We start from the raw sequence: 21,833 nt of genomic DNA, 5'->3' as shown, positions 1-21,833 counted from the left end.
CCCTGTGCCTCTTGAGTGGTGTCGACTCCTTTGACACTGCTCCTCCTCCTCATGACCTGGTGTCGACTCCTTTGACACTGCTCCTTCTCCTTTGATCAGTGACAGTTCCTTTGGCTCTTGTCTCTCGAGCCCCTGAGTGGTAACCATCTGCATGCTCCTTGAGCTTGGTCCTCTTCGTGGCTGTGCCTGCTCCTTGAGCTTGGTCCTCCTCATGGCTGTGCTTGGCCCTCCTTTGCATGTGAGTCCGTAGGAGTCCATGGTCTCCATGGAGACTGCACTACAACCATGCTCTCTACTGATCTCGACTAGATCTTCAATACCTGTTGAACCTGTGACCCTCCTGCTTCTTGAGCATCCAGGCCCATGACATAGGCCACCAGTAGTGTCTTTGGGCAGACCAGATAGTGGCGTCCCATCCGACATGTCCAGTGGCTACACCATCGTGGCACTGAGACATCACCATGAATCATAGATGTTCCACTGAGAGGGATTGGTCATCTACTTCTTGTGCACCTCATGTCCTACATTCGTTGGTTCTTCCCGGCATGGTTACCTTTGGAATGACCAGGCATCTGTCTTTGTGCCAGAGCCCGTTCCTGGTTTCAAAAGGTGTCTGGGCTTGCATCTCTTGAAGTTCCTGATCTAGGGGCTGGAACGTTCGGACTAGGCCTAGTAATCCTTGTGAAGTGATAGCCTCCATTGTTGGCATGGCTGCTATCAGTACTGAAGCAACCCCTGCTGTTTTGGGGATGTCCTGTGGTTCATTCACATCTTGAACTTTCTCGAACACCCTGGATGGTAGTAACTGTTGCACATTGTGTTCCTGTTCCTCCCCAATGGGTTGCATGTCTCTCCTCCGAGTTAATGCATCTGGTTCTCCAGCCTTGTCGCCTGGACGATATTGCAGCATGAAATCAAAATCGGCCAACAATACTGCCCATCTAGCTTGCCTTCCAGTAATATGTCGTTGAGACTTAAAATACTTGAGGGCTTCGTGATCTGTCAGAATGACAAGCTGATTGGGTAGTCCGGCTAACATATGGCGCCACTGGGTGAGGCAGGCTACCACTGCAAGGAGCTCTTTATCATGTATCTCGTAGTTCTTTTTGGCTGACGCCATCTTGCAAGAATAGTAAGCTACTGGGTGCCAATGACCTTCATGTTCTTGCTTTAATACCCCAGCAATGGTGAAGTCACTTGCATCCATTTCTAGCCGTGTCGGCAAGTGATAGTTGAAGTGTTTCAACACCCCAGCTGTTGTGAATGCTTGGATGAGCTTGTGAAAAGCCTGCTTGGCATCTTCCAGTAACTCAAACTTCTTGAATCATTCTGTGGGCTTTACTAATGATGTAAGCAGTTTTGCGATGTGTGCAAAATGAGCTATGAATCTCTGATAGAAGTTTGCGAAGCCTAGGAAATGCTGGATGTCATGGATCGACTCCGGCATTGGCCATTCTGTAACCATTTGCACCTTCTTCGGATCCATTTCTATCCCCATGGGTTTTATGATATACCCCAAGAATTCGATGGTGTCCATGTGAAACTCACATTTCAACAGCTTGGCGAATAGTCAATGCTTCTTCAAGCGTGACAGGATCTCGATGACATGTGTGATATGTTCCTCTTCCATGTCACTAAAGATTAGGAAGTCATCCAGGTACACCACCACGAATATTCCGATGATATCACGGAAGATGTGGTTGATAAATGACTGGAAATGGGCAGGAGCATTAGCTAGGCCAAAAGGCATTACCAAATACTCATAAAGACCCAGCTGGGTTCCAAATGCTGTCTTCCACTCATCTCCATCCACAATACGGATAAGGTTATATGCGGCTCTGAGATCCAGTTTCGAATATATCCTTGCCTTGCATAGGAGGAACAACTGTTCATCGATGAGTGGTAATGGTGCTCGATTCTTGACTGTGATTTCATTCAAGCCCCTGTAATCGACGCAGAGTCGCAATCCTCCATCTTTTTTAAGTACAAAGAGTACTGGTGATCTTGCAGGGCTCTTCGATGGCCATATGAAACCTTTGGCTAGGTTTTCGTCAAGGTACTTGTGGAGTTCGGCCATTTCCTTTGGTCCCTTGAGATATAATGGTCCTTGAGGGGGCTTACTATTTTCAGCCAGCTCAAGCTGTAGGTCGTTCTCCATGTGTGGTGGTAGCTTGTCTGCTTCCACCTTGTCGAACACCTCTCATAGATGTCGGTACGGTTCTGGTATGTCCTTGATCGTAACCAGTTTATCTGCTTCTACCTCCATTTCTACCCCTTGATTGGCTCCAGTAGGCACAAATCCAAATGCTGGAAGGGATGAGGGCAGAGTGTCTAGCAGCATGAACCCAATAGGGCCATCCTCCAGAGCTGCTTGGATCAATCTTTCTGCTGATATGAACTCGTGTCCATGAAGTTTTATAGACTTATAGTGCTTATCAGGGGGATCTTTTTTGTTTTTCTTTGGGGGCACCTGTCATGGGGCTCCCGACTCTTCTGGTTGGTCCTTCTGAGCTTGGGTCTTGAATTCGAGTTGGCCAGTATCCCACTGGATCATTGGTCTCAACCTTTTCAATTCCGAGAAACCCAGAATGAGGTCATACTCAGCAGTGTTGGCTACTGATGCCTCCACTGCCCCTAGTACATGTTTTCCAATAACTACCTGCACCGTAGCAGAGCTGTTAATGGCGAGTTTGTGTCCGGTGACACCATGTACAGTTCGTGTTTTTGTTGGTTTTGTGTTTAAGTGGTACTTGCTGACAAAAGATTCTGAAACTATGGATAAGCCTGTGCCTGTGTCGGCGAGTATTCGGGCCGGGTGATCTTGGATCATACCCATTAACTCGAGCACCACCTTGCTTGCATTAGTGGAGAAACAAACAGAACAATCTTGATATGTACAAATGGATGGCGACCAAGGTTGTAGGGCGATGCACACCATCAGGGCATTGTCCCACTGACATTTCCCTCCTCGTCCTCCTCATAATTGCTCTCTGCCTCGTTGGTGAGAGATAACTGAGCAAGCTCGAGGCTGGCTTGCTTGACTGAATATGCATCTTGCAGTTCTTCTTCAGTCATGCTTTCCTCCTCAGGAGTTGATTCTCCCTCGGGGGCATCTTCTAAGGTCACCATGACTTTTGGACCATTAGGTCTGGTTGTCATTGGTATGGGAGGTTTTCTAGTAGGACAATCCCTTGCCCAATGTCCTGTGCCTCTGCACATGTGACAAGTGTTGCTGTCCTGAGGGTTAGCCTCCCTTGGCTTCTGGGCTTGTAACAGGTGAGGAGGCAGGGGACGATTACCAAATCGGTATGAAGTACCTGCAGTTACAGGTCCAGGTTGTCAGGCCTGTGGAATCGCTGATGTTGTTGCTTGTGCAACTGGGTTCGTGCGAGATGTAAGTATGCTGGGATGTCTTGAGGCAGAATGTTGCATCACCATTTGTTGACAATCAATGTCCTCTACCTCTCGATACCATTCCCAAATACTTGTAGGTGGGTTTCACTTGAACTTCTCCTGAAGACTGCAGGTGAGGGTACTTCAGAATAAGTCAATAACCAAGTCCCTGTCCTCCATATTGACTTGCCCTTCAAGGTCTCTGAACCATTCAACATGTCGAGTAGCTGCACCAGGTGTGTCAGTTGTGAGTCGCATGTTGAGTAGCTTGTTGTAAGCTGTCATGGGCCTGGATGCTCAAGAAGCAGGAGGGTCACGGGTTCATATGGAAGGAGCACAGGTATCGAAGATCTAGTCGAGATCAGTAGAGAGCATGGTCGTAGTGCAGTCTCCATGGAGACCATGGACTCCTATGGACTCACATGCAGAGGAGGACCAAGCTCAAGGAGCAGGCACAGCCACGAAGAGGACCAAGCTCAAGGAGCATGCAGATGGTTACCACTCAGGGGCTCGAGAGACAAGAGCCAAAGGAACTGTCACTGATCAAAGGAGAAGGAGCAGTGTCAAAGGAGTTGACACCAGGTCATGAGGAGGAGGAGCAGTGTCGAAGGAGTCGACACAGCTCAAGAGGCACAGGGGTGCCAAGCAGGAGAGGCCCCTGAGCAGCACTCGATGAAGAGGGTACTCTCTGGAGAGAGAGCAGGAGCAGCATCGCTGGTGATGCTGTGAAGAGGTATATAACCATGCTTTCTCATCATCATAGGTCGAGTGGATCCTCATCCACTCTACTCACCATAACTAGTTATCACTTCAGCATAAGTATATATTAGTTTCAGTCAGCATAGCAGCAATCCATCAAAGGTTGCTCCTCATCGTAGTGTGTGTGTTGTATCACCACTACCTGACGTCCGAAGGCACCCATAGCAGGTTAGCAGTCTGGATCAAGATAGAACCAAAGGCAGTAGTCCACTGCAGTCCAGGGATCACTTCAAGCATCAAGTCAACACACTGGACACTCGTGTTGACGCCACCAACCTTATCACCAACACCATCAACCTCATTATCATCGACATCACCAATCTCATCACCAACACCATCAACCTCATCATCATCAACACTCACACCAGCCCTTGGTGTCATCATAACATTGATATTGATCGTGCCAAGCTACCCCTGAACAGAGTGTCCACAGAGGTCAGCCGAAACCTATGATAGTATATACAACGAACACCACCTGCTGTCACTGCACAACTTGATAGTCACCGATACTGAGACAATAGCTGTCACACAGTTTGATAGTCACCGAGTATCTCGACAGACCAACCTGGGTTTCAGGCGCGAGACCCCTGACATAAGCTTCGATTCTTGAATTGCGGGGGTTGTATTGTTCAGTCAAGCGTTGTCTGAAATAATGCCAGTCATGGAACAATCTCCCTTGTTGGTTGCGATCAATTCGTATCTTGGATGTCCACCATTCGTGAGCATTCCCTTCCAACTGGGACCCTGTGTGATGGATCATGCTCTTGTGGTCATAGACTCGATTGAATGCGAACCATGTTTCAGCTTCAATCAGGAAGATCTCCACATCCCTCGGATTGAACTTTGGGAAAGGGGTGGAAAGTGGTTTAGACTGACCAGGGGAAGGCTCCCCCATGTTCTTGACGTCATATTTGGTGTCCCTAGGTATTCCTTCATAGGGCTGACTGTACCTCAGCCTGGTAGGGGTCGCATACTTCTCATAGTTTGAATATGATTGCATATTTTGACCTAGGAAAGACCCTGTCCTGTGTGGTCTGGGTGCTGGGTCGGGTTCGAATGACCCCTCGTTGGTAGTCTCCTCAGACTGACTGTTGCTCCCGACGAGGGCTTCCAATGACTCCAGCCTTTGCATGAAACAATTGGTAACTGTCCGATTCATTGATAGGAGCTTCTCCATTCTTTCCTCAGACCTTTCCATTAACCTCTGCAGCTCCTCGAACCTATCCTTGGTGTCAGGCTCTGTCATGTTGTCATGGGGCACAACTTGAATGATCCACTCTAATGTAAGCAGTCGCGTGCCAGAGACTTAGCTGAGGTTGATTGAGTAAGGACTACTCGATTTGATTTGCCTAAACGTAACCAAGCATCGTCGCCTAGTAAGTCTCGACTGACTGCCTTGAACACTCCGTTCAGAGGTTGCGCGGCATGGATGTTGTTTGTTGGTGAGTGTGTGATACACCCTCCCCTACAGTACGGCCCCCTTTCGTCTTAATCTTGTGAATCCTCTTTTGAACCTTGTGACCATACCCCCTGGTCATGTGGTCACATCGGCTCAGTTCCATCTCGACTTGTTCAGATCAGCCGACTAGTTGAAGCGTGCTGATTTGACTGACTCTGTCGTCGGCACAGCTCCGAATACTTGCTCGGATCGGCCAACTAGTTGAAGTGTGCTGATCCGACTGATTCCAACATCGGCACAGCTCCAAATACCTGTTCGGATCAGCCAATTAGTTGAGGCATGCTGATCCGGCTGCCTCCGTCGTCGGCATAGCTCCAAGTACTTGTTCGGATCGGCCAACTCGTTGAAGCATATGTCAGGGGTCTCGCGCCTGAAACCCAGGTCGGTCTGTCGAGATACTCAGTGACTATCAAACTGTGTGACAGCTATTGTCTCGGTATCGGTGACTATCAAGTTGTGCAGTGACAGCAGGTGGCATTCATTGTATATACTATCATAGGTTTCGGCTGACCTCTGTGGACACTCCGTTCATTGGTAGCTCGGCACGATCAATATCAATGTTATGATGACACCAAGGTCTGGTGTGAGTGTTGATGATGATGAGGTTGATGGTGTTGGTGATGAGATTGCTGATGTCGATGATAATGAGGTTGATGGTGTTGGTGATAAGGTTGGTGGTGTCAACACGAGTGTCCAGTGTGTTGACTTGATGCTTGAAGTGATCCCCGGACTGCAGTGGACTACTGCCTTCGGTTCTATCTTGATCCGGACCGCTAACCTGCTATGGGCGCCTTCGGACGTCAGGTAGTGGTAATACAACACACACACTATGATGAGGAGCAACCTTTGATGGATTGCTGCTATGCTGACCAAAACTAATATATACTTATGCTGAAGTGATAACTAGTTATGGTGAGTAGAGTGGATGAGGATCCACTCGACCTATGATGATGAGAAAGCATGGTTATATACCTCTTCTCAGCATTGCCAGCGATGCTGCTCCTGCTCTCTCTCCAGAGAGTACCTTCTTCATCGAGTACTGCTCAGGGGCCTCTCCTGCTTGGCACCCCTGTGCCTCTTGAGCTGTGTCGACTCCTTCGACACTGCTCCTCCTCCTCATGACCTGGTGTCAACTCCTTTGACACTGCTCCTTCTCCTTTGATCAGTGACAGTTCCTTTGGCTCTTGTCTCTCGAGCCCCTGAGTGGTAACCATCTGCACGCTCCTTGAGCTTGGTCCTCTTCGTGGCTGTGCCTGCTCCTTGAGCTTGGTCCTCCTCATGGCTGTGCTTGGCCCTCCTTTGCATGTGAGTCCATAGGAGTCCATGGTCTCCATGGAGACTGCACTACGACCATGCTCTCTACTGATCTCGACTAGATCTTCGATACCTGTGCTCCTTCCATATGAACCCGTGACCCTCCTGCTTCTTGAGCATCCAGGCCCATGACACTACCCCCCTCTTAAGAGCCGAGCTCCGTCGAGGCATGCTCTGGTCTGGTCCATGCTGACTCCTCCTCCTCCTCGACAACATCACCAACATCATCCTTCCTCCTTCTCTCAACGTCATCCTCCTTCCTCTTCCTCTCTCTACTCCTCCTGTTCTCTCCTCCTTTCTCTACTTTGTCTACTCACTCGTCCCCCCTCCGACACCTCATACTCCTGGATGAGGTCGGGACAGTTGAGGTTCTCTACTGGTTCCCATGAAGCAGCTTCCTCTGAGTACCCTCTCCACAACACCTTGTACTCTGTAGTCCCATTGTGTGAACGCTTGTCGATGAGTGCTTCGACTTCGAAGTCGAGGTCCTCATCTGGAAGTGATGGTATGGTGGGCTGTTCAGCACGTTGAGGAAGAGAACTTGTTCTTGCTGGCTTGAGCATGGAGACATGGAACACATCATGCACCCTAAGGTTTGCTGGCAATGTGATTCGATAAGCTCAGCGTCCTACCCGTTCCTGAACTGGGTAGGGTCCTGCAAACCGGGTATCTAACTTGGGTGTGGGTCTCCATGTCTTCCAGTTTCGACAGTTGATATAGACCATATCACCCACCTTAAACTCAATGTCCTTGTGCTTCCTGTTATACTGGTCTACTGATCTCCGTTGTGCCTCTCTGATCTGCTCCTGGAGGTACTTGCAATGCTCCTTTCCATCCATGAGGTACTTGAAGCGACCTGGATCATTGACTCCTAGTCGTTGAGGGATGTCAGGATGAGCTTTGGGGTTCCATCCATAGCATGCAAAGAATGGTGAGACACCAATGCTGTTGTGGACCGTGTTGTTGTATACAAAGGCTGCAGTGTCCAGCAGGTTGGCCCAGTCATCCTGTTCATAGTTGCAGTACATCCTGAGGTATTGCTCTATGACCTGATTGACTCTCTCTGTCTGACCATCAGTTTGAGGATGGTAAGCCATACTAAGTGAGTGCTTCACACCCATTTGCTCTGCAAATGCCTTCCATGCTCCTGATATGAACTGCCTGCCTCGGTCCGAGACCATGTGATCTGGATATCCGAAGAGTCTAACCATGTGTCCATATAGCAACACTGCAGTCTGTTTGGCCATGACCGTCTTATGGGTTGGAGCTAGTATGGCAAACTTGGTTAACCGGTCAACAATGACTAAGATAGAGTCATAGGTCTTGGAGTCATACTTCTTCGATGGTGGTAGTCCTTCAATGAAGTCGAGGGATATGGAGCCCCAGGGCCTGTCTGGTGTTGCTAGTGGCTGTAGCAAACCATATGGATGGTGGCGAGGAGCTTTGTACCTAGCACATACAGGACAACTTGCTACATAGTCTGCAATCCAAGCTGTCATGTTTGGCCACCAGTAATGTCGTTGAGCTGCCTTGATGGTAGCATCTCTTCCTACGTGTCCAGCAGTAATACCATCATGGCATTGGGTCATCACCATGAATCGCAGATGCTCTACAGAGAGAGACTGTCCATCTACCTCTTTGGCACTCCTTGAGTGTCGGTTGTTGGTCCTCCCTGGCATGGTTACTTTGGGGATAACCAACCTTCCTCCACTGTACCATAGGTCGTCCTTGAGTTTGAAGGGCTTCTTCCTATGTATCTCCTGTAGCTCTTGGTCTAAGGGCTGGAAGATCTTGACCAGGTCTTTGAGACCTTTTGATGCTATGGACTCCATCGAGAGCATAGGGGCCACTAGGGTTGAGTCATGGTCTGCTGTCTCCTTGAACACTCGAGGAGGCAGTAGTTGCCTCACATTGTGATCCTGCTCTTCACCAGCTGGTTGCATGTCAGTCCTTCTGGTGAGAGCATCGGGTTCACCACCTTTGTCTCCTGGTCGATACTGCAATGTGAAGTCGAAGTCTGCTAGTAGTATGGCCCATCGAGCCTGTTGACCTGTGATGTGTCTCTGTGACTTGAAGTACTTGAGGGCTTCATGGTCAGTAAGGATGACCAGTTGGCTCAGTAGTCCAGCTAGCATGTGTCGCCACTGAGTAAGGCAGGCGACCACAGCTAGGAGCTCCTTGTCATGGATTTCATAGTTCTTCTCGGCAGAAGACATCTTCCTAGAGTAGAAAGCCACTGGATGCCATCATCCTTCATGCTCCTGCTTGAGTACTCCTGCTATAGCAAAGTCACTTGCATCAGTCTCCAACCTTGTTGGAAGGTGGTAGTCGAAGTGCTGAAGCACTCCTGCTGATGTGAAGGCCTGGACGAGCTTGTGGAAGGCCTGTTGGGCCTCCTCTGGTAGCTTGAACTTCTTGAACCATTCTATAGGCTTTACCAGTGCTGTCAAGGGCTTGGCTATGCAAGCAAAGTGGGCTATGAACCTTCGATAGAAGTTGGCAAAACCCAGGAACCTCTGGATGTCATGGATTGACTCCGGCATTGGCCACTCCTTGACAGTGCACACCTTTTCTGGGTCCATCTCTATGCCCATTGGCTTGATGATGTACCCCAGGAACTTGACTGTCTTGGTGTGGAACTCACACTTCGACAGCTTAGCAAAGAGCCTGTTGCTCCTTAAGCGAGTGAGGACCTCAGTGACATGCTTCACATGTGCTTCTTCAGTGTCACTGAAGATCAGGAAGTCATCTAGGTATACTACCACATATATCCCAATGATGTCTTGGAAGATGTCATTGATGAATGACTGGAAGTGAGCCGGAGCATTGGCTAGGCCAAAGGGCATCACTAGGTACTCATAGAGTCCCAACTGAGTGCCAAAAGCTGTCTTCCATTCATCTCCTTTAGCAATCCGGATGAGGTTGTATGCTGCTCTAAGGTCTAGCTTGGTATAGATCCTTGCCTTCCTGAGTAAGAACAGCTGCTCCTCGATGAGGGGCAATGGTGCCCTGTTCTTGACAGTGATCTTGTTGAGACCTCTGTAGTCCACACAGAGTCTGAGACCTCCATCCTTCTTTGGTACAAAGAGCACTGGTGATCATGCCGGGCTCTTCGATGGTCTTATGAACCCCTTCTCGAGGTTCTCATCCAAGTATCTCCTCAACTCGGACATCTCCTTGGGTCCCTTAAGGTATAGGGGCCCTTGAGGTGGCTTACCTCCTTCTATCAACTCAAGGTGGAGATCATGCTTGGTATGATGGGGCAGCTTGTCTGCTTCCACCTCATCAAACACATCTTGCAGGTGTTGGTATGGCTTTGGTATGTCTGCAGCTGTCACCACCTTGTCTACCTCCACCTCCATCTTGACTCCTTTGTCTGCACCTGTAGGTACAAAACCAAAGGCCGGGAGTGATGATGGTGGCTCCTCCAACAGCATGAATCCTATGGGTCCATCTTCTAGAGCTGCTTGTAGTATGCACTCTGCTGAGACAAACTCGTTACCATGAAGGGTTGGTCTCCTCATGGTTAGGTCCCCTGCTCTTGCTGCTTCAGGGGGTCTCCTTGGGGGTCGGTCCTGCTCCTGAGTCTTGAACTCCAGCTGGCCCGTATCCCATTGTATGGTGGGTTTGAGCCTCCGTAGATCAGTGAACCCCAGGATGAGGTCATAGTCTGCAGTGTCAGCCACTGAAGCTTCGACCACACCCAGATTGTGTGTACCAATAGATACCTGCATGCTCGCAGAACTATTGATGGAGAGTTGGTGCCCGGTGACACCATGGATCGATCTTGTTTTTATGGGTTTTGTGGGTATTTGGTACTTACTAATGAAAGAATCTGAGACTATGGACAAACCAGCACTGGTATCAGCTAGTATCTGAGCAGGATGGTCTTGAACCATTCCAGAGAGCTCCAGTACTGCTTTGCCTCCACTGGTAGAGAAACATACTTGACAATCTTGATATATACAGAGTGATGGCGAGGAGGTTTGTAGAGCAATGCATGCCATCAGTGCATCACCCCACTGATGTTTCCCTCATTGTCATCATCATCATGCTCCTCCTCCTCATGGTCGAGGTCCATGGGTTGCTGGTATGAGCTGAGGTCCATGGCCTCGGGGTCACCCATCTCAGTACTGCCTGTGTGGCCATCTCCTGAGTCGGTGGCCTCCTCGAAGGGGTCTGCTGTGGTGACCATAACCTTTGGTCCCATGGGTCGAGAGCTAAGAGGGTCTACCCTCCTGCTGGGGCAGTCTCTGGCCCAATGGCCGATACCCTTGCATACATGACAGGTGTTGATACCTGATGGAGCAGGGCTTCCTTGCTTTGAGGGTTGGGTGGGTTGATGAGGAAGGGGTCGGTTTAGGTTTTGTATAGTTGCTTGTGTAGTTGCTTGTGATGGTGATCGAGCTGGATAAGGTTGAGTGGGTTGACGTATGGGGATTGAACTTTGAATTGGCCGAGACCCAGTTCTTAGTGGAGGTGACGTGGCATTTGGGAGTGAGTGTCTAGCTGAGGACTGCTGTAGTAGCATCCTCTGTTGATTGATCTCCTCAACCTCTCGGTACCACTCCCATCTCTTCCCAGGTGGATTCCTCTCAAACTTCTCCTGTATGCTGCGAGTGAGACTTCCTCTGAAGAGATCCATCACTAGCTCATTGTCATCTAGATTGACCTGTCCCTCCAAGTCTCTGAACCGCTCTACATGACGTGTGGTGGCACCAGGAGCATCACTTGTGAGTCTGAGAGCCAACAGCTTGTTGTATGCCTCCATCCTAGCATTGCATGGGTTGAACTGTTCTGACAGTCGCTCTGTGAAGTAGTGCCAATCATTGAACAACCTTCCTTCTCTAGCTCTATCAATACGGAGCTTGGAGGTCCACCACTCTCTTGCTGTCCCTTCCAGTTGAGCACCCATGTGGTTGATCATCCTAGTCTGCTCATACACCTGGTTGAACTTAAACCATGCTTCGGCTTCTAGAATGAAGATCTCCATGTCTCAGGGATTGAACTTTGGGAAGGGGGTGGCGATGGGCTTTGACCGGTTAAGCTCTGCCATGATGCTGGTGTCCTCCTCATGGTCCAGGGGGTAAGGGTCCGTCCTAGTCCTGCTGTAGGGGTCCACCTTAGTCTTGACATATCTTGGCCCAGTAGGTGAAGCATACTTCTCGTAGTTGATGTCCTCCTGCTCATCCAGGTTGAATGAGACTGATCGTCTTGGTCGTGGAGCTGGAGTAGGAGTATGTGGGTCTCCTATCATAGACTCATCTCCTCCTCCTGCTTGGTCTTCTGAGTGAGAGAGGTCCATTGTCTCCTCCCTGCTCAGTTGAGCTTGTTGTAATCGTTCCTCTCAATGACCCTGTCTGGTAAGCTCTAGCTGTGCTTCCAATAGAGTGAGTAGTCTATTGAGCTTATTGTTGAGGTCTGGGTCCATCATGGTGATCATGAGGAGCTGCTTGAACGATCCACTCTAATGTCAGGGGTCTCGCACCTGAAACCCAGGTTGGTCTGTCGAGATACTCAGTGACTATCAAACTGTGCGACAGCTATTGTCTCGGTATCAGTGACTATCAAGTTGTGCAGTGACAGCAGGTGGCATTCGTTGTATATACTATCATAGGTTTCGGCTGACCTCTGTGGACACTCCGTTCAGGGGTAGCTCGGCATGATCAATATCAATGTTATGATGACACCAAGGTCTGGTGTGAGTGTTGATGATGATGAGGTTGATGGTGTTGGTGATGAGATTGCTGATGTCGATGATAATGAGGTTGATGGTGTTGGTGATAAGGTTGGTGGCGTCAACACAAGTGTCCAGTGTGTTGACTTGATGCTTGAAGTGATCCCCAGACTGCAGTGGACTACTGCCTTCAGTTCTATCTTGATCCGGACCGCTAACCTGCTATGGGTGCCTTTGGACGTCAGGTAGTGGTGATACAACACACACACTACGATGAGGAGCAACCTTTGATGGATTGCTGCTATGCTGACTGAAACTAATATATACTTATGCTGAAGTGATAACTAGTTATGGTGAGTAGAGTGGATGAGGATCCACTCGACCTATGATGATGAGAAAGCATGGTTATATACCTCTTCTCAGCATCGCCAGCGATGCTGCTCCTGCTCTCTCTCCAGAGAGTACCTTCTTCATCGAGTACTGCTCAGGGGCCTCTCCTGCTTGGCACCCCTGTGCCTCTTGAGCTGTGTCGACTCCTTCGACACTGCTCCTCCTCCTCATGACCTGGTGTCGACTCCTTCGACACTGCTCCTCCTCCTTTGATCAGTGACAGTTCCTTTGGCTCTTGTCTCTCGAGCCCCTGAGTGGTAACCATCTGCATGCTCCTTGAGCTTGGTCCTCTTCGTGGCTGTGCCTGCTCCTTGAGCTTGGTCCTCCTTGTGGCTGTGCTTGGCCCTCCTTTGCATGTGAGTCCATAGGAGTCCATGGTCTCCATGGAGACTGCACTACGACCATGCTCTCTACTGATCTCGACTAGATCTTCGATACCTGTGCTCCTTTCATATGAACCAGTGGCCCTCCTGCTTCTTGAGCATCCAGGCCCATGACAAGAAGCACTGGTGTATCTCAATGATGTAGTAGTATTTTCATCCTTGCTCAAACAACACACCAAGTCCCTTGACTGCTTACTAAAAGTGGCTCAGAAAGTTGGCCTAAAGTTCTTGCTGGCTAAGTGCCACTTTGCACTATCCTCATTAACTCTCTTGGGCCATCAGGTCTCCACTCAAGGAATCTCCATGATTCTAGACTGCACTCAAGCAGTTCAAACACTATCTCCACCCTCAACACTCCAAGACTTGTACCATTTGGTTGGCCTCTTCAATTCCTACAGAGACTTCATCCCAAACTATGCTGGCCAGGCAGAGCCTCTCACAAACATGCTTCAAGGCCACAAGTATAGACAGTCAACCAAAGGCACGTGGCAACTAGTTGATGCAAATGGGAACACCACAAAGGCTTTGGATGTCAATATAATTTGGGGGCTGCACAAGATGAAGTGCTTGCAAGTCTGAAAGCTGCTCTGTCTTCTCTGCCAACACTTGCATATCCAGATTTCAGCCACCCCTTTTTCCTCTATGTTGATGCATCTCAGCAGTCCTTTGCAGCAGCACTTCACCAGTGACTACTCAAGTTGGAAGCTAACATTCTGGCCAAGTCAGCAGCTGCCACACATGCAGAAGTCAACAACCTGGACCTCCCAGCCATGACAGTAGAGCACCAGAAGACAGACAGCCAACTCAAGTCCATCATTAACAACATTGAAACTGGTAAGACCAGGGCTGGCTACAAACTTCAAGACAGCCTTCTTGTGTACATTGGGCCACAATGCATCATCTGACATCTCTGTGTCCCCATTTCCAGCCTTCCTGCTGTTTTCCACAACATCCATGACAATGCCAGTCACTTCGGCTTTGCCAAGACCTCTCTGCAACTTACTTCCATCCACCACCCTTGCCTGTCATCCTTGCTTCAGGCATATATTGACAACTGCCCAGTGTGTCTGTGAACTAAACTTGGTGATCAAGTTGGAGAGCTCAGCAACGACCACACACTGTCAGCTGACAGGCCCTTCCACAACATATCTGCAGACTTGCTTCTCAGCCTTCCAGAATGCAAGGGTTTGGACACTGCCCTTGTAGTTGTGGACATGTTCTCCAAGCTTGTACTCTTGGCCCCATGCAGCAGTAGTATCACAAGCTCACAACTCTTCAACCTTCTCACTGACCTTGTCCTCCAAAGAGGCTGGAAGCCCAGAGTCATTGTCACTGATTCTGACAAATGCTTCATTGGTACTACTGGATGACAATTTACCTCCAGCATGGGTATTGAGTTAAAACCATTGGTGCCTTACCACCAACAAGCAAACCCAGTGGAGCACCACATACAGACACTACAACATGTCTTATGAGCCCTTGCTGTAGAGTCTGCCAAGGACTGGGTCAACATCCTCCCAGCCGCCAAACTTGTGATCAACTCCACCCCTTCCCTAACAATTGGGCAAGTGCCTTTCAACCTTGTCTACATTGCTTGTCTGAACCCACCAGCTCTCCCCTCTGTCTCAGATGCTAACATGGAAGACTGCCTTGCCATGGCTAATGCTCAACTTGACTCAGCCTGGCAAACAGCCCTCAAACACTCAGACAAGAACAAAATGAGATATGACATGAGGCACAAACCTTAACACATTCTGAACATTGGCAATTGAGTCTTCATATGAACTCAAGATTGCCCCATTCCCAGTGCACAAAGACACACCAAGCTTGACCCAAGCATGGTCAGCCCTTTCCCTGTAAAGCAAGTCCTATCATGACACTGCATCAGACTTGAGCTGCCTCCTGACCTATACTCAAACAATCTCTTCGATATCTCGCAACTGGAACCAGTGCCAAGGGAACGAGATCCATTCAACTGCTCTCTGGACTCTCCAATCATGACAGACAGTCAAGGCATTGCACAGTTCAAAGTGGAAGCCATTGTAGGACAACAGTGTTTCAGAAGCTACATTCAGTACTGTGTTAAGTGGCAAGGAGACCCACACACCACTTGGGAGTTCAAAGAAGACCTTCTGGAAGATGGCTGTGCCACTGCTATCCAAGAATGGCACCACAAACAAGGATCAGCAACAGCATCAGCTCACACACTCAACACCTCCCTGTCTGAATGTCCAATTGCCTTCATCTCCACCATGACATCTCCAGCGGACTCCAAACTGCTTGGCCTTGAGCTCAAAATCTCTTGTTTGGCATGGGCTGTCCACCGCCTCCAACACTTCCTTGAAGGTGCCATCAAGATCATGGTTGTCACAGACCACACTCCCCTTGGTGCAGTCTGTCATGGGCCTGGATGCTCAAGAAGCAGGAGGGTCACTGGTTCATACAGAAGGAGCACAGGTATCGAAGATCTAGTCGATACCAGTAGAGAGCATGGTCATAGTGCAGTCTCCATGGAGACCATGGACTCCTATGGACTCACATGCAAAGGAGGACCGAGCCATATGCGAGGAGGGCCAGGCACAGCCACGAGGAGGACCAAGCTCAAGGAGCAGGCACAGCCACGAAGAGGACCAAGCTCAGATGGTTACCACTCAGGGGCTTGAGAGACAAGAGTCAAAGGAACTGTCACCGGTCAAAGGAGAAGGAGCAGTGTATAGGACACCGGCAAGCAGGTCCTGAGGAGGAGGAGCAGTGTCAAAGGAGTCGACACCACTCAGGAGGCACAGGGGTGCCAAACAAGCAGCAGGATAGCAAGGAGGAGGAGCAGTGTCAAAGGAGTCGACACAGCTCAAGAGACACAGGGGTGCCAAGCAAGAGGAGAGGCCTCCTGAACAGTACTCGATGAAGAAGGTACTCTCTCGAGAGAGAGAGCAGGAGCAGCGTCGCTGGCAATGCTGTGAAGAGGTATATAACCATGCTTTCTCATCATCAAAGGTTGAGTGGATCCTCATCCACTCTACTCACCATATAACTAGTTATCACTTCAGCATAAGTATACATTAGTTTCAGTCAGCATAGCAGCAATCTATCAAGGTTGCTCCTCATCATAGTGTGTGTGTTGTATCACCACTACCTGATGTCCGAAGGCACCCATAGCAGGTTAGCAGTCCGGATCAAGATAGAACCGAAGGCAGTAGTCCACTGCAGTCCAGGGATCACTTCAAGCATCAAGTCAACACACTGGACACTCATGTTGATGCCACCAACCTCATCACCAACACCATCAACCTCATTATCATTGACACTCACCAACCTTATCACCAATACCATCAACCTCATCATCATCAACACTCACACCAGACCTTGGTGTCATCATAATCTACGCATTGATATTGATTGTGCCGAGCTACCCCTGAACGGAGTGTCCACAGAGGTCAGCCGAAACCTATGATAGTATATACAATGAATGCCACCTGCTGTCACTGTGCAACTTGATAGTCGCCAAACAACTAGCTCATCGAGGCAAATACTGAGACAATAGCTGTCGCACAGTTTGATAGTCACCAAGTACCATGACAGACCGACCTGGGTTTCAGGCGCGGGACCCCTGACACAGTCCTTCAAGCCCACTTACCTAGCATGTGCCAGTTCACACCCCATATTGAACAATTTTGGACCTACCTGATGCCTTTCCTGGATTCAATGGATTTCATCCACAAGCCAGGTAAACAACATTCCAATGTTGATGCCCTCTCCCACCTATCAACCAAAAACACACTCTGCTAATCTTGTCTAGTTGCAGGCAACCATGACTTCTGTCACCATATCAATCTCCGCCCTAGCATCCATTTTAGCTCTAGCCTCTTGCCATGTATTACTGCCCTTGTTCCCATCTCAGCTCTTTGCATAACTCACATCTCCTGCCTCTTTCGGGGGGGGGATGTGCCATGTCACGCTCGTCTTGGTCTCTCGGCCGGGATGTTCGTGGCTGCGACGAGATATAACTCCTGTCGCTGTTGGTCTCTTTAGCTTCAGGAATACCATCAATTCACAACCTCATCTTGCGACTGCGCAGCAGCACATGAAGTGAGAGTATTTATGTGTTTGTAGGGTATTGCCTGCGACACCGTGTCAGAGGTCATGCGCCCAAAACCTGATATCTGTAATAGAAATGTGTCTATTATGAATCCTGTTGAGATGTGTGGTAACATGTGGTGTATTACAATTTCTATTGAGGTATGTTGTAGAGAAGCCTCTATGACTTTTCTTGCCCAAAGATGCAGTAGTGGCTTTGCTATTGCAGGTTTTGACTAACTGCTGTGGACACTCCATCCAGAGGTAGCTTGGCACAATCAATAACTTGAATGTATTGCAAGGCACCAGAGGTCTGGTGTGAGTGATATGATTGGTAGTGCTGACATGAGTGCCCAGTGTGTTGACTGAATGCTTGAGGTGATCCCTGGACTGCAGTGGATGACTGCCTTCAGTTCTATCATTATCTGGACTGCAGGTTTCTATGAACCACCTTTGGATGTCAGTGGGCAGTGATACAACACATGTGCTACGATGGATGCAATCTATTGAGATTGCAACTTGCTGACAGAATACTAATGTATACTTATGTGTAAAGCTATAACTAGTAATGTATGGTGTAGAGTGGATGCTGATCCACTCACTTACTAGGATGGGGAGCATGGTTATATACCTTTCTTGTGGTGTTGCCCATGACACTGCTCCTCCTCCTCCTTCCTGCTACTCCCCCCATCCATCCTTGTGCTGCTACTTGTTGGCACCACTTCCCTAGCCTCCTGCAGGTGGATGGGCCTCTTGCTGCCTTCATCTTCATTAGGGGCCAGTCCCACTTCATCTGAGTGGCAACTCACACCCCCCTCTCCTCCTTATGTCATCAGTGCCCACCTGTTGGCCCCAACCTCATCATTGTGTCAGACCCCTGCTTCATCTAGTGGTGTCCTCCTCTTGTATGGTGTCCCCCCCTCATTGTATCAGTGATGGGGTGCCTCTCTGATCAATCCTTGTGAGATCTGCAGTACCCAGCATGATATTACAATTCCCACTGAACTCTGTAGTAACAACATCATTCCCACAGATCCTGCTGAGTTATGCCATAGGATTGTTTCTACTGCTGATCTCAGCAAACTCTTCCTTAAGCTCTCGTTTAGCCCAATCCTGTGATTTCTGTGCTCCTTCATATGACTTCAACTTCTTCCTGTCTCCTGCGCATCTGGCTCCCATGACACTCATCTCCTTACGCCGATTTCATCGTTGTGTAGGGTCCCTACCTCATCTGGTGGCAACCCCGAGTGTCCTTGTCACTTAGTCTATACTGGATCTGTTGTATGATTGCCTTTGCCCCTCATCTCCACAGAACATGTCATACAACCTTCATTACTACAGATCCTGGCAGGATTCATGATACCATCTTGGCTTGTGCTGATCTAGGTGAGATCTGCCATAGAGCCATTTTATCTACAGATCTTGGTGAACTCTTCTGTAAGTCCCACAATCTGCCTGATCCCTCGATTCCTGCACTCCCTTCATATGAATCGATGGATCTTCCTGCTTCCTGCGCATCCAGGCCCATGACACACCGCTCCCGCTCCTCCTGAGGAGTGTTTCCGTCCTCCTCGTCCTCTTGTCTCCTCCTCTCCTTGAGCTGTGTGTTGATCTTCTCGACACTGCCCTTCCTCCTCATGGTTCCTGTGCCAGTCCTTGTGGCCTGGCTCCCTCTCCTCTCAATCAGTGACCATTCTCCTGGCTCCTATCTGGTGGGCCCCTGACCGTGTGACTGTCATGGGACCGGATGCGCAGGAAGCAAGAAGATTGGAAGTCATATGAAGAGGAGCACAGAAATTGTGGGATTGGGCTAAGCGAGAGCTTAAGGCAGAGTTCACTGAGATTGGTAGTAGAAATGACTCTATGGCATAACTTGTCAGGATCAGCAGGAATGAGGTCATTACTACAGAGTTCAGTGGGAATGGTAATACCATGCTTGTATGACAGACCTCACAAGAATTGGTTCAAGAGGTGCCTCTATCACTGATACAGTGAGAGGAGGATACCAAACAAGGGAGAGGACACCACTGGATGAAGTAGGGGCCTTGCACAATGATGAAGTTGGTGCCAGCAGGTGGGTGCCAATGACAGGAGGGTGATGAAAGGGTGTGAGTCACCACTCAGATGAAGTGGGACTGACCCCTGACAGAGATGAGGCCACAAGAGGACCATCCATCCACAGCAGGCAAGGGAAGTGGTGCCTGTCATGGGCCTGGATGCTCAAGAAGCAGGAGGGTCACTGGTTCATACAGAAGGAGCACAGGTATCGAAGATCTAGTCAATACCAGTAGAGAGCATGGTCGTAGTGCAGTCTCCATGGAGACCATGGACTCCTACGGACTCACATGCAAAGGAGGATCGAGCCATATGTGAGGAGGGCCAGGCACAGCCACGAGGAGGACCAAGCTCAAGGAGCAGGCACAGCCACAAAGAGGACCAAGCTCAGATGGTTACCACTCAGGGGCTCGAGAGACAAGGGTTGAAGGAGTTGACACCAGGTCATGAGGAGGAGGAGCAGTGTCAAAGGAGTCGACACCACTCAGGAGGCACAAGGGTGCCAAACAAGCAGGAGAGGCCTCCTGAACAGTACTCGATGAAGAAGGTACTCTCTGGAGAGAGAGCAGGAGCAGCATCGCTGGCGATGATGTGAAGAGGTATATAACCATGCTTTCTCATCATCAAAGGTCAAGTGGATCCTCATCCACTCTACTCACCATATAACTAGTTATCACTTCAGCATAAGTATATATTAGTTTCAGTCAGCATAGCAACAATCTATCAAGGTTGCTCCTCATTGTAGTGTGTGTGTTGTATCACCACTACCTGACATCCAAAGGCACCCATAGCAGGTTAGTGGTCTGGATCAAGATAGAACCAAAGGCAGTAGTCCACTGCGGTCCAGGGATCACTTCAAGCATCAAGTCAACACACTGGACACTCGTGTTGATGCCACCAACCTCATCACCAACACCATCAACCTCATTATCATCGACACTCACCAACCTTATCACCAATACCATCAACCTCATCATCATCAACACTCACACCAGACCTTGGTGTCATCATAATCTACGCATTGATATTGATCGTGCCGAGCTACCCCTGAATGGAGTGTCCACAGAGGTCAGCCGAAACCTATGATAGTATATACAATGAATGCCACCTGCTGTCACTGTGCAACTTGATAGTCGCCAAACAACTAGCTCATCGAGGCAAATACCAAGACAATAGCTGTTGCACAGTTTGATAGTCACCGAGTATCTCGACAGACCGACCTGGGTTTCTGGCGCGAGACCCCTGACAGTGCCAATGAGTGGCATCACAAGGTGGATGGGGAGGATAGGATGGACAAGGAGGAGGAGCAGTGTCACCTGCAACACTGCAAGAATGGTATATAACCATGTTCCTCATCATAGCAAGTGAGTGGATCACCATCCACTCTACACCATACATTACTAGTTATCACTTCAGCATAAGTATACTTAGTAGTTTCTGTCAGCAAGTTGCAATCACAATAGATTGCTTCCATTGTAGTGCATGTGTTGTATTGCTGCTCACTGACAATCTGAAGGTGGTTCATAGTAACCTGCAGTCTGGATAATGATTGACACCAAAGGTGGTTCATAGTAACCTACAGTCCAGCTCGTGATCATAGAACTGAAGGCAGTTGTCCACTGTGGTCTGGGGATCACTTCAAGCACTCAGTTGACACACTGGACACTTGTGTTGGTGCCAACAACATCATTCACACCAGACCTTGGTGTCATTGTAATACATTCATTGTTATTGATCATGCCAAGCTACCTCTGGATGGAGTGTCCACAGTGGTCATTTGAAACCTGCAATAGCAGTCAATCTATCACAGATTTGAGTGAGGAAAGTCATAGAGGCCTTTCTACAACATAACTTGACAAGAATAATAATACACAGCATGTTACCACATATCTCGACAGGATCTGTAATAGATGCATCTCTACTACAGATATCAGGTTTCAGGCACGAGACCCCTGACAGTGACCACCCTTATTGTGCCACTTCCATCCATGTGGCCTCCCTTGTGACTGGTTCCATGTGATCATGAGTACATCCCCCTGTGTGGTAACCTACCACATGCTCCTGAGCTCAGTCCTCTTCTTGGCTGAACTTGGACCCTCTCCTTGCATGTGAAGCCTTTCCTGTTGTCCTATCCTTACCCCCGATGATGGAGACCTTCTCTTCCAAGTCTCCCGTTGCTTCCTTGTAGTCCATCAGCCCGTTCTGTACCAATGGGAGCTTCTTGCAGCATGTTTGGTGAAATCAACCACCGGATGGTTGTATTCTGATTGATTTCAGCAAAATTAATCAGAAATGTGTGATGTGGTTGTTATCGGTGAAATCAACCAGA

General features: G+C 49.0%; 1 protein-coding gene across 1 annotated transcript; it reads right to left on the bottom strand.

Moving 5' to 3' along the window:
- Window positions 1-7,197: 7,197 nt before the first annotated feature.
- Window positions 7,198-9,141, bottom strand: UHO2_02855 (uncharacterized protein; the record flags this gene model as incomplete). Its single annotated transcript, XM_041555643.1, has 2 exons — window positions 7,198-7,479; window positions 7,558-9,141. 2 exons carry the CDS (start codon window positions 9,139-9,141, stop codon window positions 7,198-7,200), a joined length of 1,866 nt encoding a protein of 621 aa, XP_041411577.1.
- Between the last annotated feature and the right edge of the window lie 12,692 nt (window positions 9,142-21,833).

Source organism: Ustilago hordei (assembly GCF_900519145.1).
Source record: "Ustilago hordei strain Uho2 genome assembly, contig: UHO2_contig_04, whole genome shotgun sequence".
NCBI classification, from domain to species: domain Eukaryota; kingdom Fungi; phylum Basidiomycota; class Ustilaginomycetes; order Ustilaginales; family Ustilaginaceae; genus Ustilago; species Ustilago hordei.
The sequence above is the reverse complement of the archived record's forward strand: the minus strand, read 5'-3'. Positions and strand labels throughout refer to the sequence as shown.